The sequence below is a fragment of the Fusarium keratoplasticum genome, chromosome 14, assembly GCF_025433545.1.
Source record: "Fusarium keratoplasticum isolate Fu6.1 chromosome 14, whole genome shotgun sequence".
In the NCBI taxonomy this organism is placed as follows: domain Eukaryota; kingdom Fungi; phylum Ascomycota; class Sordariomycetes; order Hypocreales; family Nectriaceae; genus Fusarium; species Fusarium keratoplasticum.
In genome coordinates this window covers 205,627-221,908 of record NC_070542.1, presented here as the reverse complement: position 1 = coordinate 221,908, position 16,282 = coordinate 205,627, and the positions used below count along the sequence as shown (strand labels likewise).

Below are 16,282 nucleotides of genomic sequence, written 5' to 3'. Positions count from 1 at the left end.
CTTCTCTCAAGTTCATAGTAAACTTGAAACTCGGCGTAACACACCTCTGGGTCACTTTCTGCTTCGAAATCAAATTTCGCTTCCTCGTCATCAATCAACAGAATCCTTGATCCGTTTGCAGCAGCTGCTCTTGGTGTGATGGAGGCCATGCCCTTTGCCGTTGGAGTGATGACTCTGTGACCTTGACGTTCAGCCTCTGCGAGGATTCGCATGATAAGAATGCAGGAGTTGTCGATTTCAAGCGTGTAAGACGCGAGGAAATATCCGTTTAGGGCAAACATTAGGGATATTCTGCAACATGCAGCCTCTCCAGGTGAAATAATCGCCCACCGTGACAGGCGGGCCATTATCAACCGTAACATCAACATGCCCCAAGGGCTTCAGACGCAGTCCTGTGGCTGTTACAATGACTCGACCTATCTTCCCAGCGCAAGTGGCTCCTGCAACACATGACGGCTGTTTTCCGACATTGGTCCCGCGAAGGCTATGTTGAAGGCATGAGTGGGCATATTTGGGTGCGAGACCTGGAATATCCTCATGGTTTTTGGGCAAACCCTTTGGGGGTTCATTTTGGCCTTCTCAAGCTTGATGATATGGTCCTCGTCAACTACGAGGGCCAAATCATTGGCGGCAATCAATCCTTGCCCATAAACAGAGCCGGCTTTTTGATACACTCCGAAATCCATAAGGCCCGCCCAGATGTTCACGCTGTCTATCGTTGTCATAGCATCCATGGAAAGCATGGTCATCCTTCGGGCGACGCATTGAGATGATCAACCAAGATGCCTGCAAGTTCTTCGGCAATGCGCACACAGTGTACGAGAACCATGGCGGTGTCGTTCTCGGAGCAGAGGAGGGCGAAAGAATAGCAGCTGCGCTTGGAAATGCGAAGGCTGTGATCTTTCGAAACCACGGCATATTGACAGTTGGATCTACTGTCGACGAGGCGGCTTGGCTGTTTACCTCTCTCGAGCATAGTTGCAAGGCCCAGCTACTAACTGAAGCAGCTGTTCCGTTGATTTCAGGCTACGTGCAACGTGGGCTCAAGGACAAAGCCACGCCGAAGCTTGGAAACTCGAGACCTTGGTCGTCGGAGTGGTTTTGGTTCACGGACTGGTTTAGATCCCGTTTTTTCCAGTATACGGAAGGCCTGACTTTTGAGGGCTAAGAGGTGCTCGAAAGAGGAAAGGTTTCAGGGAGATAACGAGATACCGAGGATAGCTAGAATCTTCTCGGGGTCCGCGGAGGCCAGGTCGGATAGTTTAGAAGCATTTGATGGTATGGGCTGTCCATTTAATTTGGCGCCCATTTCGATCTTCTTTCCTCTCGAAAGAACCCATCCGCCACAACAGCTTATATACATTTCCATCTTTATTTTTTTCATCGTCTCTTTTTTACTGTCATCAAATCATCGCCGATACCCATCAACCGGCTCATCAAATTTGGTAGAGATGGAGAGAATCTTGACCAGAGATAAAGTCCGAGAGCACGCCGCGGAGGACGACGGTTGGCTTATTATTGATAACGTCGTGTGGGACGTGACGGGATTTGCCGGCTGAAATTATCGTCAATTCTCTCGGGAGGGACGCTAGCAAGGCCTACAATGCTGTTCATAGTCCCAAGACCGTGCTGGGTTATTTTGGACCGTCACGGATCGTCGGGAGGTTGGATGAAGCAGTGGACCTTGCAGACCCGTCAAGCAGCCACAGTCAACTCATCACGGAGAACAAGCCCATGATCGATTTACGCACTCTTGTCAGCCTGCACGATATTGAACGGGTGGCGTTGGAATACCTGCCTCCTCTGACTAGAGCTCAGATTTCGGCTGGAGCCAACGAAAATCGCACCACCAAAGCAAACGCCTCCTCGTTCCAGGACATTTACTTCCGTCCTCGGGTCCTCTGTTCATCTCGAAGCGTGGACTGCAAGACTCGAATTCTGGGAAGAGAGTATGCCATTCCAGTTTTCAACGCTCCGGCATCCCTGGCAAAACTGGTGCATCCGGATGGAGAACTTGCAATAGCTCGAGGATTGGCTGCCAAGGGATCCACCATTATCATCCCTACGATGGGCTCGTTTTTACCCGAGGAAATTGTCGCTGCTCTCCCCCCAGGCCACCCATTCTTCTTTCAACTATACGTGGGGACTAACTGTGAATCGACAAAACGATTGCTAGAATCAGTTGTTGCGCTCAAGGCCGAAGCCATAATCGTCACCGTCGACCTGCCAGTCATTGGCAAGCGAGACGATGTAAGGCGTCTTCAAATTCAAGCCTCTCCACCAAACAACAAAGGAACGAGCAAATCGGCTTCGAACTTGGCCATCGACCCAGACTTATCATGGCCAGACATCCACTGGATTCGGAAGATCACAGGCTTGCCGGTATTTGTGAAAGGCATTCAATCAGCCGAGGATGCAAAAAGAGCTTTGTCCGAAGCTTGTGCGGGCATCTACATTTCCAACCACGGGGGGAGGGCGGTTGACACGGCCCAGCCCGCGATTTTGACCCTGTTGGAGATTAACATCCATTGCCCCGAAGTCCTGGAGCGGATGGACGTGTTCATAGATGGTGGCATCAGGCGCGGGACTGACATATTGAAAGCCATCTGCCTCGGAGCTAGCGCTGTCTGCCTCGGCCGGCCGATCCTACATGCGTTGACCTACGGTCAAAATGGGATTGAACATGTTCTCAATAGTGAGTTACCCGAGATTGACCCAGAGAGCTCCCGGCTAACATTGTGCAGTCTTGAAAGAAGAACTAGAGGTGGCAATGCAACTATGTGGGATCAAGTCGCTTGGTGAGGCACATCCAGGACTGCTGAATACTGCTGCACTGGAGCGTTCTGTGTATGAACTAGAGGGACAGAGAAGAAGGCATATAGCGAGGGGAAGGCTATAGTAGAGTAAAGCATGGCCTAGAGCAAGTTTCTCTAACGAGTTACGAGTTGGGAATTTGAATACAGGGCTACTTGAAACTGTAGGGTAATTGTTTATATAGATAGATCGACCGCTCTCAAAGGTATTTACCACCACTCATCCTCTATAGTCTCTACACTCTGCAAGAATTCCCCTGCCAGCTTTGATCTTACTCGTTGTTAAGATGGGCGTTGCGGAAGCGGCCAAGGAATATTTTCGTTTTAATAAAGCTATATTAATAGAGACACTATACTAGGCCCCTCCGCATTTGCGTAATAGCATTGGGAAAACCCTGTGGGAAAACCAGTGCCGAGGGAGAGAGATTAAGGAAACCACAACTCTATCCACTATCTCGCTACGAGTTAGCAAATGAAACAGTCCAACCTTTTACAGAAAAAATGCCAAGGACAGGGAATGGTAAACTCTCTGGGGCTATTCAGAAAGTCGACAAAAAGATATATGTGAAATCGATCGATAAGGCGCGAGACATAGATAATCTTGAATCGGCAACAAACAGCAAAAGCAAATTGGAACTGGACGGGAAGCCGTCGTCTCAGAAATTGCCACAACGCCAAGGTCCCCACGGGCCCGTCATCTTCTTGCGATAGCACGACTTTCTGATGTCTAACTGCATGGCGCCCCTCTGAAAACTGAGTTGTCGTAGATCCTTGCCCGCGTTGTGATATGATGTCTGAACCGGGTAGCCGAGGTCGTGCCTGAGCAGGTCCCGCTGCCAGAAGCGGAAAAAGCGCGTCTCCGTTTTTAACAGAGGCAGCAGCTTGTCGGCGGCCTTGTTGGCCGATATCTCCATCGGGATCTTAGAGAACTTCTTACCCGCCATGCACCACTCGTAAATGCACTTGTACGCAAACTTGCCGATGTCCCAGCCGACTTCCCGGTACTGCTGTACGTGCTGGTACTCGTGTGCCAACAACCACGTCTGGTCGAAGAAGGCCTTCTGAGATGCCGCGCTGTCATGCCGGCGGAAGGGGGCGTACTTGGCTCGCACGTAGACGCGCTTGAGGAAAGTTACCCCTGCCGACTTGAAGAATCCCGGAGCCACCCATCTGGCGTAGAACCACACCCGTGGGCGGATGTTAGCGTCGAAGAGCGACCGGTGCAGCGGGTACAAGAAGAACATGTGCGTGTGGTGCGGCCGCATGCCGCTGCCTGGGTTCTTCTTGCGGAACTGGCGCGCCGCCCACCTAAAGAAGGCCCTGATCACTTGGGCGAGGATGCGGCAGCGGCGGCGGTGGCAGCGTGGGGAGCAAAAGAGGGAACGGGAGTCGAGCTCGTTGCGCTCCTTGAGGTCGTCGACATTGCGCTCTTCGAGATCACCAAGGTCCATGAGGCCCCGCTTGCCGGTCCCATCATCCTCAAAAAGGGCCGCGGTATCCTCGATCTCAGCCTCAATCTCTTTCTTCTCCTCGTTGACGATGGGGTCCTGCTTAGCCTCCTCGATGATGATGTCCTCAGTTATCTCGGTGATATTGGCCTTGCCGCTGTCGTCAGGCTCAATCTCCGCTGTCTCGGTCGGTATGCTCTCGTCGATGCCGGAGGTTGGTTCTCCGCCGCCCTCTGCCACGACATCGTCAGGCTCGGTGGATGACGTCGCCTGGGGAGCAGCATGGGCGAAGGTGAATAGCGTCACCCCGAAGAGCAGGACGATAAGACCGAAGAGGGACAGGCGTCCCTGCGTGCGTCCCTGCATGGTGGGTTTGGAGGAGTGTTATCAAAGATGCTCTGAAGGGTCGGTTTCTGGTGCTAAAGTGCTTGGTGTCTGAGTGATGAACAGGCTGCATCTCTCGGCTGCATCTCCCCTCTTTATACTTCTTGCGGTCCCTCGATGCTGCGGTGAAGAGAGCGTCTTTATCACCCGAGCTAGTCCCATGACGAGAAAGCTGAACAGTCCGGAGTTGAGAGGGCATGAGGTTCGATGAATCCGTCAACCAGAAGGCACTCCCATCAGCCCTCCGCCAATTCTCAATGAATGCTATTTTTATTCAGCTAAGGAAGTGGTCTGCTATTTTGCTCAAACAGACCCCCTCAACTCGTTAATTTGCAGCCTGTCACGCCATCGACTTTTCCATTGTGTTGCCCAATAGTTCTCCTCATGGAGTAGTAGTTTTCAGAACCACCTTATTCCGCTTTATTGGAGGCTGACTAAGCTACCTCGATAGCTGCTTGACAAGGGCAACCTTCCGGATACGAACGGCTGCTTAAGCTTATCTGCATTCACATCAGCATACCAATAAAGAGGCCACACTCTCCTTTCCCCCGCAGATTCATCCATCACAACTAGAGGCTCTAAATTTAGCAGGACAAAGACTCTACCCTGAGAACCTTACTGGCGCATCGTGAACTTTACGAACATCTAATAAAAACTAACCCACTCATGCACCGTCGGATTGAGAATGACCCGAGGAAAAAACAAGCCCAGTTGAGCACTTCCACAGGCTAACGAGTGCCGCAACATCTCGACGTATCTATTGGACAATATTGGGTTGAGCGGTGTGTATCTGTGGTTGTCTGTGATTCTAATTTCGGCGCCTAAATCAAGGACAGCCTTTACAACAGCGACGCTCCCTTTTATAGAAGCAACTCCAAGAGCAGCCCTTCCTCGGCTGGTTTCGTCGTTTAAATTACACCCATGTCTTGGATCTGATTGAGCGCCATGTAACTCACTTCCAGCTCGATTGCGTAGTACAGCGGTCTGAGTGGTTGCCCTTTCTGCCACACTTCATTTTTTGAGCCAAACCATCTTCTCTGAGCAGCCCAGGCGGGTTTATTCCAGTTGAAGAGCCCATTCGTAAGGCTGAGTACACTCGCATCATGGTTTACTTCTGGCCGAATATGGTGAAGCCACGAAGCTGCTGCAAAGTCTCCGAAGAACAAGCCAACAGCATTCGTTAGTTCGAGCAGTGGGCCTTACCGGACTCATAAAAACCTGATATAGCGGAAACACTACTTGGTGAAAACGGCATGTTTGAAGCCCACATGCACCAAGTTGTTGTTCTGCGTCACAGATACGCAGATGATCTCGGACAGGAAATCTGTTGGTGGTCGTGTAACTTTTCCAGGTCTTTTCCTCTGTTCAGCACAAGAGGATCCTAGGAGACAGTCCTTACGTTCGTTTACCGCAAGATGTTGAGATGACATGCAGGTAGAGAGTGATCGGAGCTGGAGCTAGAGGAAAGGCTAGAGCAGGCGCGGTGTGACGGCACGGCCCTTCCCTACAGCATAAGTTGAAAGATTAGCATGGAAATTTTGTCGTACATTTAATGCAAGATATTCTTGGTCGATGGGTGTCTTGTGTTCAAGAGTTCGCATTTAAGAGATTGCATAGGTCAAAGCCTGACCGTCATATCCCCAATGGTTGACTAGGTTGGGTTCTTTTTGGAAGCCCATTGAGCGTTTCCCAGTTTCGGTCATAATGACTTGCAAGGCCGACCGGTGTCTCTTCGATAGCGCGCTGAAATTGTCTTTTATTCAATCCTCCACTCGGAGTCTCCTTGCATTATCAACTGAAGAAATTGACCTTCGCATCGGTCGGTCATCCTCTCAGAGATGTCAGTCCTGATATCCTAGCTCTTGGTGGACAGCTGCCTGTCAACAATGCTTCTTGAATACGACACCATGTTGGCGCGGACTTCTTTGGGGGAAGTCCTCTACTTGACGAACTCTACAGGGGTGACGACCATAGCCAGGGTGTTGGTTCTAGGAGGGTGTTGTCAGCAACCTCGATTGAAAAATCAAGTGACTGGTAGCCTACTCGTCTGTTAAATTTAGATTCTTGTCCCTGAGAGCATTGATTCCGACTAGACGCGGGGGTCAGTGTCATAGGTCTGCCTCTGAGAGCCGCTCAGCCTTCACACCCTACGGATTGGACATTTAATTTTGTATGGTAGATTCAGGAAACCGCGACTTGAGCAGGGCGTCGGTTGGGTCGTGAGCTAATCTAAGGGGGCATTGTAAATAAACATTTGCTAAATGGGTTATGCTTTCCCCACGAGACCTTTTTGGCCGAGGCACAGCCGGGGGGGCAAGGTACTCACCAGCCTTGTAAATATTACGCCAATAGGGCTTAGAAAGGTACCTTGAAGAAGACGATAAACACACATGTCTTACTTTATACTGACAGTGTGCGTTTGTATAATATTGGGAGTTATAATTAGAAGATATCTCTGCCTGGCAACTCTAATACTCTACAGGGTAGGAGATTATAAATCAGTTTATTAAACACCCCAGCACAGGGAGGAGAGGTGAGCTAGCCACAACACACCTCTTATGCCGCTATCTCTACCACCATCAATACGAACACTACAAACTTTATAATCTCCCAGAATAGTCTCCTGGGTGGCGCAGTTGTTATCTCACAGCAACTGTCACTGCCGGTATGAGGGCTTGATGTTTTAGTGAGATCAGAACATGCAAATATAGATTGGCAAAGCAGTAGTTTCGGTTATCTCGCATTAGGCTCTCTGACTTGAAAAGAGCCCCAAGTTAGTCGAGCTGGAGAGGAATTAGTAGATTTACTTTCGAGACGATTAGTATAGATTACGTTTTCGTGCCTTGCAAGAAAAAGAGGCTGTTTGAGCGGGCTGCACTGGTGAGTATGCCGCCCGAGAGCTAGCTATCTGGATTAGTGAGATCAAGGGATGGGGTTTGTTACAATATAGCCCCAGTTCCGAAAGAATGCCAAGATCGCCCCGAATTCCAGCGGCGTGCGAACCCCCGATCTCCTTGAAAAGCTAGATCCATTGTATAAATAGCAACAATTTAACTCTCAGAATGTTGGTAAGAAAGCAGCCAGTTGACGGTTTGTTGTTGTAATAAAGGTATTCCCTGAGGCTGAGCAGATGAGTTTCACACGAGTCATATCCCTTCGACTGTCAGGAGGCTTCAGTTAGGTCACTACAGGGATGTCTAGCCAACCAAACATGAGAGCATAAAAGCTACGTTGTTCTCCACCTAAATTAGCCTGTGATAGAAGTTCCAACAATATTTTGAGTTACAAATCGCGACATCATACTGCTTACATCCCGCCCCTTAATTAATGACGTATCTTTGTGTTCCCCGCATGTACTGCTCGTGTGACAGGGGTAATGTGGGGCGAGCTACCTACTGGAGCCTCCTGACAATCGAAGGGATAGACAAGAGCCTACATCCCGTCCTTGTGACTCTAATTCCTGTACCTGCCATATAAATCCCCCAAGTTCCTCCTATCCAGCATCCTCTAATTCTCCGCATCCAACTCAGCAATCCTGAGGTCTTGGCCATCCATCTCGCTCGGCGGTGAGTTTGCCGAGGACGATCTCCAGTCCCGATTGTGGACCGGGACCTCCCCATCACCTTCTCGAGTCCTTGGGCTCATATACTGTCCACTGTCCGGCGACTGGGTAGAGTGGTAGGGACTGAACGGCGGTGTATGCGGCGTTGGGACGAGCGGTTCCGTCGGCGCGACAGGCTGGGCGTTGGACTTTCTTTTTTGTTTTCTGATGAGCAACCACAGACCCGCAAGGAGGGCAAGCAAAACGACGCTGCCCCCGACAGCAATGCCGATGATTGCGCTCCCGGAAGGACCAGACTTCGAATCCGGAGTTTTGCTCACTGTTGCAGTCGCGGGGGCGGTGCGCCCATCATTCGCCCTCGTGCGAGTCGGGAAGGGGGCTTTCATGCCAAGCAGAATGCCAATATCATGGTCCGCGAATCCGGCGTCAGGCGTCATCTTAGTGGCGCTTCCGTCTTTGGTTCCGCCGATGACGCTGGTCACAAGCTCGGGGACCTTGTACCCGAAAAGCGTAGGTATATACTCTGCCCACACTTTCTGGAAGTTGCCCTTGATTCGGTTACCGAGATCGACGTTGTGGACCCCCCAGACTTGCTCGTAGTCGCATGTGTTGTCGTTGGGGAACGAGCCTCCGATGGTGAGCATTTGAGACCCTTCGTTGACGATGTTACAGGACAGGCTGTGCGAGGGGTATTTGCCTGTCCCATTCCGGTCGAGAGGGTAGATTTTGATCCATGTGAAAGAGGGAAGAGAGAGGACGTAGACGTCATCAAAGCCAGATCCGCCAAAGCCTAGACCGGCGTTGAGATAGCTATCTCGAGGTTAGAGTTTTCATGAACAAGGTGAGAACAGGGGTAACAAAAGGGCCCAAGGGGAATTATACATATTGTAACTACTTCTATCCTTCGACCACACGGCTCCAGCACAGAACTTTCTCCGGTGTTCAGGAATGGTGCCACTGGCCTCTTGGACGTGCCATTTGTTCGATATGATATCGTAGAGAAATATTTGGTCCATCGGCTGCGGAATCACTGTGCCGTTGCGATAAGGATCCTGGACGCCGCCGAAATATACCAGCATACCACCGTCACTGGCAGGGATAAACGCCATGACACCCTCGGCTCGTCTGATATCGTCTGGTCCCGCGAGCTTGGTCCACAAATTGCCGTCCATCTTGTAGCGAACTAGATTCGATGTTGCACGTGGGCGACCGTTCCAGTCCGGCATGGAGGCATTCGAGAGATAGCCCCCATAGTAGTAACTATTAAGCGAATCAATTTTCACTATCAACCCGCTTAACGAAAGCTCGATGCCACCATACTTACCCTTCTCCGCGCTCCATAACACTTGTAGAAGCTCCATAACTGACACGCTGAATACCTGCAGGGGGAGGCCCAAAATCATCCCATTGGTCATACCAAATATCATATGACATCATGCTTGAAGTTGTCGGATTGTCGCTGTAGAATTCGCCCCCAAAAAGAAATAAGCGGTAGTTGACATCATCTGCCCAGAGGGCTCCGCCGTGTACGGAAGGGATTGAGGTGTTCTTGCTAAGATTGGCGTGTATTTGCGGCATGCCAAGATCAGCATTGTCGAGATCGTGCCATACAAGCCATGAGTCTGGGGGACTAGTTTAGCGGATAAGAATATATGTAGGAATGGGAGTGCAGCCTACTCGTATCGTTCCCGGGGTCGGTGTCCATGGATTTCCAGTTGACAAGCCCTCCATCAATGTACAATTTGCGATCCACCACTGCTGTTTGGTGTCCAAATCTTCGACAAAAATCCTTGACAGGATCTCGTTGCTGGACGGAGGGATGGGCCAGAGTCGCCAAAACAGCTGTCCACGAAAGCCATGATCGGCCTAGTAGGCTTATTCTTGCTGTTGTCATAGCAGGAAAGCATATCACTACTTTGCTTCGATCCGCTGTACCATAGAGTGAGGGCGGGTTTCTTTCTTGCTTAGGGCTCTTTCTAGAATCAATAGACCTTGGGCAAAGCACCGAAAGCGAAGCTCGACAAAGGCGCAAGGGGCAGGTGACTGGATGGCGTGTCGCTTAGCACGGTTGTATGACAAACTGACCACCGGGCAGAAGATCCCCAGTAATTAGAATCAGGTAACGAACGACTCTTCCTTTCTCTATCTAAGGAGTGTCTAAGAGAATGGCCTTTTATAGTCAGAATCGGCTACTACTAGCGAGTGTGCTTTAGCAGCTTCCGCCAGAGCCGAGACTGCTATGTTTTTGATCCTTTGGAGAGTCTCTATCCGGCTCGGATAGCCCGTATCCATGCGACGCTATTGAATGATAGACCTGATCTTAACATAGCCCATGTTATACACCTCGTATTCATCGCGAGAATGACGCGGTGATGACTGTCCTTCATCATGGCCATCAGCCGCCTTAGCGCTCGAGCAGAAGAGAAACGTTCAAGTCAGATCCGCGGTCGCCGGACCCGTACGACACTATACGAGCGCCGATGTGGCGCGGCCACCTATAGAAGTTCACACAACTTCGACAGCCACACAGCTAGACGCCATATTGAGTTCCCCGACCGTCATCTGGATCTTGAGCCACAAATATCGTAGAACGAGGGAGCTGAGGCGACGCGGTATAGGAGGGACAAAACTCAAAAAATGTCTAATCTTGACGCGTTGCATGACCTTGTGACCGTCACCGACTCCCGCAGGTAAGCAGACTGGTTACACTTGTTCGGGAGAAGCTGTGACTGCAGTGGCGGCTTATGACTCCCATTGCCGCCTGTGGTTGGTGCCCGGCCTGAGCGCATGTAAAGCTGTTGGTTTGGTATCACGAGCAAGGGGGTCAAGTCATGGGAAGCCAAGGGGTTGTCGTCTGGCCCAGTGACAGATTGTGAATGATGGTTATTACGATAACTGCTATTTTTAGCTTTATAGTAGCTTGTTTCACAGCAGGTGTATGAAAGCGGTGGCTGGGGGAGTTTAGGGTGTTCTCGCAAACATTTCCAAACGGAGGGTAAGCCTGCCCGAGCAATGGCGGATGGCATGTGAGTCTCAGAAGCCAGTGCGGAGCCTATCCATCTCTAACGGGGACTGGAGTGTCAACAAAGCGTTTCAAGACCATGGACGAGGACCTAAAACTAAACTCTGATTTACCAGGGGTCAAGTGGGACAACGACAAAAGCCCCGCAGATGGGATCCTAGTCGAGATTGACCATGGGCCTGGCCGAGCCATTTACAATGTGGATCGGTCCTGGGCTGAGCTAGAGCGGAAACATGCTCCAGGTTGCAAGAGTGGTGGTGGTTTAGGATATTAACGTTTAGTGCGAGCTAGGGCGGAAGGGATGGACGCTAACGATGGCCATAGCCAATTTGAAAGGGAGGGGGACCGTCAACGATGCAAAGCATAAGCATAACGCGACGTGGCGCTTGAGGCGCCACACCTGGAGGTTAAGTTTCGGTACTTGGGATTCTAGACTCACAGTGCCGCTGGCCAGACTAGCTATACACCAGCCCTCCATCCTTCCTGAAGAGCTTCCTCAGTATTCAAGCGCCGACTCACGCTGCTTCTGCGCGACATTGACTCGCACCACCCCAAGCTCTAAAGCTTTGCTGCGCCATGATTTGCGGGCGCGGCTGTTGGCTCGAGGGGAGCTTCCAAAATCTTGCCTGTAGAAGGCCCTGTTTACAGATGGGGAGAACTCAATCCCCACCTCTCCATATCGCGCGCTCTTCCAGCATACACGAGGCTCCGCATGTTGAGCCGCATTGAGCAGCACTTCTGGCATCTGAGCCCTTATGGCCTCTTGGCTCTGCCTCTTTCTGGGGCTTCCAGTCTCTTCCCCCGCCATGAGGAGCCACGTGTTGCTCATGATTTTTGTACTTGCAAACTTGACATGACCAACAGTTTCCGTTCGAACTGGGCAGTATTTGATATGTTATCCATTATTTCTTTTCAGTTGCTGAGAATTCTTGGTGGCAGTCCTGGAATTCTTCTAGGAAAGGTACAAAGTCCTAGATCGCAAAAACGGCACCTCCAATCCCAGAGATGGGGGGCCATGATTCGTAACTCGTGCCGCCCGCAACGAGACGCCAGAGTATCAACCCCGTCATTACCTCCATCACCCTTGGTCTCTTATCGGAGCAGTTCAAATACTATACGCAGACCATCAATGGCAAAAATCCTTAGATAGGCGCAACGACGTCGGGCTGTATGAAAGGTACGCTTTATGAAATCTCTTGAATAGATGGCCGAGGGACTGATCTGACTGTATAACTCCACGAATACGACCTGGGTTGGGAATAGGATCAAGACGGATGAGCCATTTGCTCGGATGTTGCTGGAAGAGGGTCAGTGGTTAGGAAGCTTCAACTGATGGATGTTGCCAAACTTCGTCAGGCATTAATTACCCCGCTCCAGAGTAAACGATGGCATGACCACCCTTTGCACAGCCACCACAATGAAACTGACACCAGACCTGGGTCTGTTGCCTGAACCTAAAATGAAACGGTGTGCTGCCTTCAAAGTGCATATTCCACGAGACGACGCCCGACCTGGTAGCAGCAGCCGCTTTGCGAATAAGCCGCTCGACAGCTGCATGGATATGCTTTGGCATCGTCCTCGGTATTAGGGTCATCCGGCTTAAGAGTAAACTATAGCGAAATAGGATTCCTTAGGAACTGCTTTTTGTCGCTAAAGTCCTTGGGGTGGGTTGTCGCTCCTAGTCGGCGAAGGCTTGAATTCGGCGCAGCCAAATCGCCCTGCTCTTCGATGGCCTCCACCTCTTTCTTCCGTATATCCTTCGCTTTCGCTTGGAATACTTGCATGGCCTGCAGAATGTCGATTCCTGTTCGGTGTTGCTCAGCCTTCAAGCCTGCGATGTCTTGGTCTCTTACAACCTCAAAAATATTCGCTGCGGAGACCCTTGGCAAACCCAGCTCGGAAGTAGCGGTAGACTGCGGACCAGGCTTAGAGCCCAGGTTCACATCGTAAGTAGTCGAGAGATGCTCTCGTATCTTCCTCGACTTCGCTCCCACAAATCAGCAGTCGACGTAAAGGTGCATCGAAACCCTCCACTTCTATTCTGTGGACTGTCGTCAGGGATAAGTGGTAGAGTCAGGATCACATCCTCTCCATCGATAAGATCGAGCTTAGCAACCCGCTTTGGGACACTGTTAATATGCTTCTTGATAAGGCTGTGACGTTTGCCGCGAAGATGTGGATATCATGTGTGCACGGGCCAGTTTGTAGGTATTATGTCGTCATGCTCGGAGTAATTATTAGAGCAGGAGCTCAGGACAGAGGATTTGTCCTGCTATATTTAGGACCTCTACTAGTAATAAGCCTTCCGAGGAGAGGAGGGTATGCCCGCTTTATTAGGATATCTAATATTAGATGCTATAACTAATTCTTATATATAAACCTTTATTATATTTTATAAGAATTTTAAGTATATATTAAAGGTTTTAATTTTTAATAAATATAAAAATAATATAATTTTATTAATATTTAAATTATATTAATAAATTATTATAAAAAAAACTTTAAAAAAAACTTAAATTAATTAGACTTTTTAGTTTTAGAAAATATAGTATTATAATTATTAATTATTTTAATTAATTTAAAGTTATATATAAATAAATTAATAATAATACTTTTTTTTTTATATAGCTTTATATTTATATCTTAAGAACTAAGTTTTAATATAATAATAAATCTTTAATTTCTAAGATAATAATAAATAATTAATCTAAAAAGAGCAGCCTGAGCACTTAATTATAGAGTTTATATCGTCGTTCTAGTTCCCATGGACGCTTTCATCCCCAATCCTCGTAAGATTAGCTCTTCTAGTAACTTCACGTGTTGGGGTACTGCTTGTTTATCCCCAATCTCTGTGTCGCCAACGGGAACCTAGTCAACATGATCTCAGCTGTTCTAAGGATGAAATTGGGAAGTAGCAAAATGGCCCTCCCCTCGAAAGTCGCTCATGGCTTCGATGAATTGGACTTGGCTCCCAGGGTAGGCAAGTGGTAACCTTGATGAAGATAGATCAAACACAAGTTCAACCACTGTTGTGCTTTGCGGGATGATCGATAAGACCTACTGCTCTTCGTAGCCTTCCACTAAGACTTGTGTTGGTCCATAAACGCTATCCTCTTTCGCCTCTTATTTAAGTACGCTACATGGCCATGATCGGCCTCCTTCGTTGGCTCCATGGCCAAGGTCTACTCCATGGCCATCTTCTTGCACAGCACCTTTGCACAACACCTTTGCACAACACCTTTCTGAAACCCGAAAACATTCATTGCTTTGTGTACTATGTTAAGAAGGGACTTGATCAACATCTCATTTATCAGGAGTGTAGCTCCTTATTTTCCATGTCAGTCTTCCAAACCGGGCAGAGGCTCATCATTATACAGCGACAATGATTACCACGTCGAGTCAAGCGGCGGCTCGCCCAAAGTTGTGGACGCAGGCCACATAAAGACAGAGCCACAGCGCTCCTTGGAGCTCATGAGAGACTGTGTTTCAGGAATCAGCTGTTGTGTCTGAGCACGACGCTACAGTGGGCATTTCGTATTTATTTCTACTAAACAAATGATACATAGTAGCAAATGTGTCTTTACTACTTGAGGAAGTTTTGTGATATATAGCAAAGGCTCTATGAGGCAGAATTACTTGAATATACGAAGGGCTCAGAATGCCAAACTGTCATGTGGAAAAGTTTTCCTAACCTTCTAGCTTCAAGATCTTGATACTCTTTTCCCATAATTTGCCCGGTCCCTCTTCATTGTAAGCCCAGTCGGCATAACCTGCGCGGCCTGTACCTGGAGGCTTAGCTACCTGGGTATCCTCTAAATACAAGCCACCCTTGCCCTCAAGTTCAGGGGCAACAGCCGCGAGAACGGTTGTTGCAGCTCCCTGCTCAATATTCTTCCAAGCCTTGGCCAGTTCTGGATCAGCCGCCCAACCTTGCTTGACCTCCTCGGAAACATGGCGTTGCAGCTCAGTGGGGATGCTGCCAGGGTGGACAGCCCACGCATGCAGGCCATGGGCCCCGAATCGTTTCTCAATTTCCCGTGCCGTCCACAGGTTGGCCGTCTTGCTCTGGCCGTACGCCTTCCATGGCTCGTATTCACCCTCGAGATTAAGATTGTCGAAATGAACCGAACTAGCCTGGTGGGCACAGGATGAAAGAATGATAGCCCGGGAGTTGAAATTGGGTGTCGATGAGCGAAGTAAGGTATCCTTGAGAAGGTAGAAGAGGAGGAAATGACCTAGATGATTGGTGCCGAACTGTGTCTCGAATCCATCCGCAGTGCGGCCTTCAGGACTCGCCATGACGCCGGCATTTTCGATGAGGATGTCCAACTGGGTGCTCTTGGACTTGAAGCTCTCTGCGCAGGTACGCACCGAGTCTAGAGAGCTCAAGTCAAGCTGCAGGAAATGAAGACGGGGACCGTCTACCAAATCATGCAGTGCCCCCTTAGCCTTGTCGACGTCACGAGCAGTCGCATAGATAGTTGCACCTGTACGGTGGATTGCACGTGCCGTCTCAACCCCTACTCCTGACGAGCAGCCAGTGATAAGGACAACCTTTCCGGTCAATTTCCCTTCCAAATCATAGTCAGTAATAATTTGAGAAGCAGTAGGGCGCGCATCGCCGGGGCCGTTAGGATTGTCGTGCGCGGCAAGGTACTTTGAAGTCATACTGTCGGTGGAGGAAAGATAAAGAGTTGGTACAAAGCCCGTAAAAAAACGTCGAGTGAATAGACGAAATGCAGATGGATTTACTGCGAGCCCGGGTGATGTTGGACTTTGTCTATAAGAAAGTTCGTTGGTGGGCTTTCTGCCACTGAGACGCATTTTCGAGGCAGAATTTAAGTTCTCATCCATCAGCAGGTTGCATCAACCCCTGGCAGTCATTGCGTGATGGATCCCGGTTCTCGGGATCCAGGTATGGCTGGCGTATTCGCGGTTTTCCGCGTCATTGAACCCGCAACTGTGCCTCCGGGTGTGCTCTGAGTGAGAACCATACCACCCCTCTACACACCAGAAATGTTGAGGGCGCACTGTTTTGCACAGTCTAAGAGCC

At 49.6% G+C, this 16,282-nt stretch overlaps 2 protein-coding genes across 2 annotated transcripts; both read right to left on the bottom strand.

Moving 5' to 3' along the window:
- Window positions 1–8,152: 8,152 nt before the first annotated feature.
- On the bottom strand, window positions 8,153–10,101 carry NCS57_01470700 (uncharacterized protein; the record flags this gene model as incomplete). Its single annotated transcript, XM_053064300.1, has 4 exons — window positions 8,153–9,017; window positions 9,090–9,467; window positions 9,532–9,829; window positions 9,885–10,101. 4 exons carry the CDS (start codon window positions 10,099–10,101, stop codon window positions 8,153–8,155), a joined length of 1,758 nt encoding a protein of 585 aa, XP_052906184.1.
- A 4,815-nt stretch (window positions 10,102–14,916) lies between these two features.
- NCS57_01470600 (uncharacterized protein) lies at window positions 14,917–15,897 on the bottom strand (the record flags this gene model as incomplete). The annotated part of the gene is made up of 1 exon (XM_053064299.1): window positions 14,917–15,897. One exon carries the CDS (start codon window positions 15,895–15,897, stop codon window positions 14,917–14,919), a length of 981 nt encoding a protein of 326 aa, XP_052906183.1.
- Window positions 15,898–16,282: the final 385 nt, after the last annotated feature.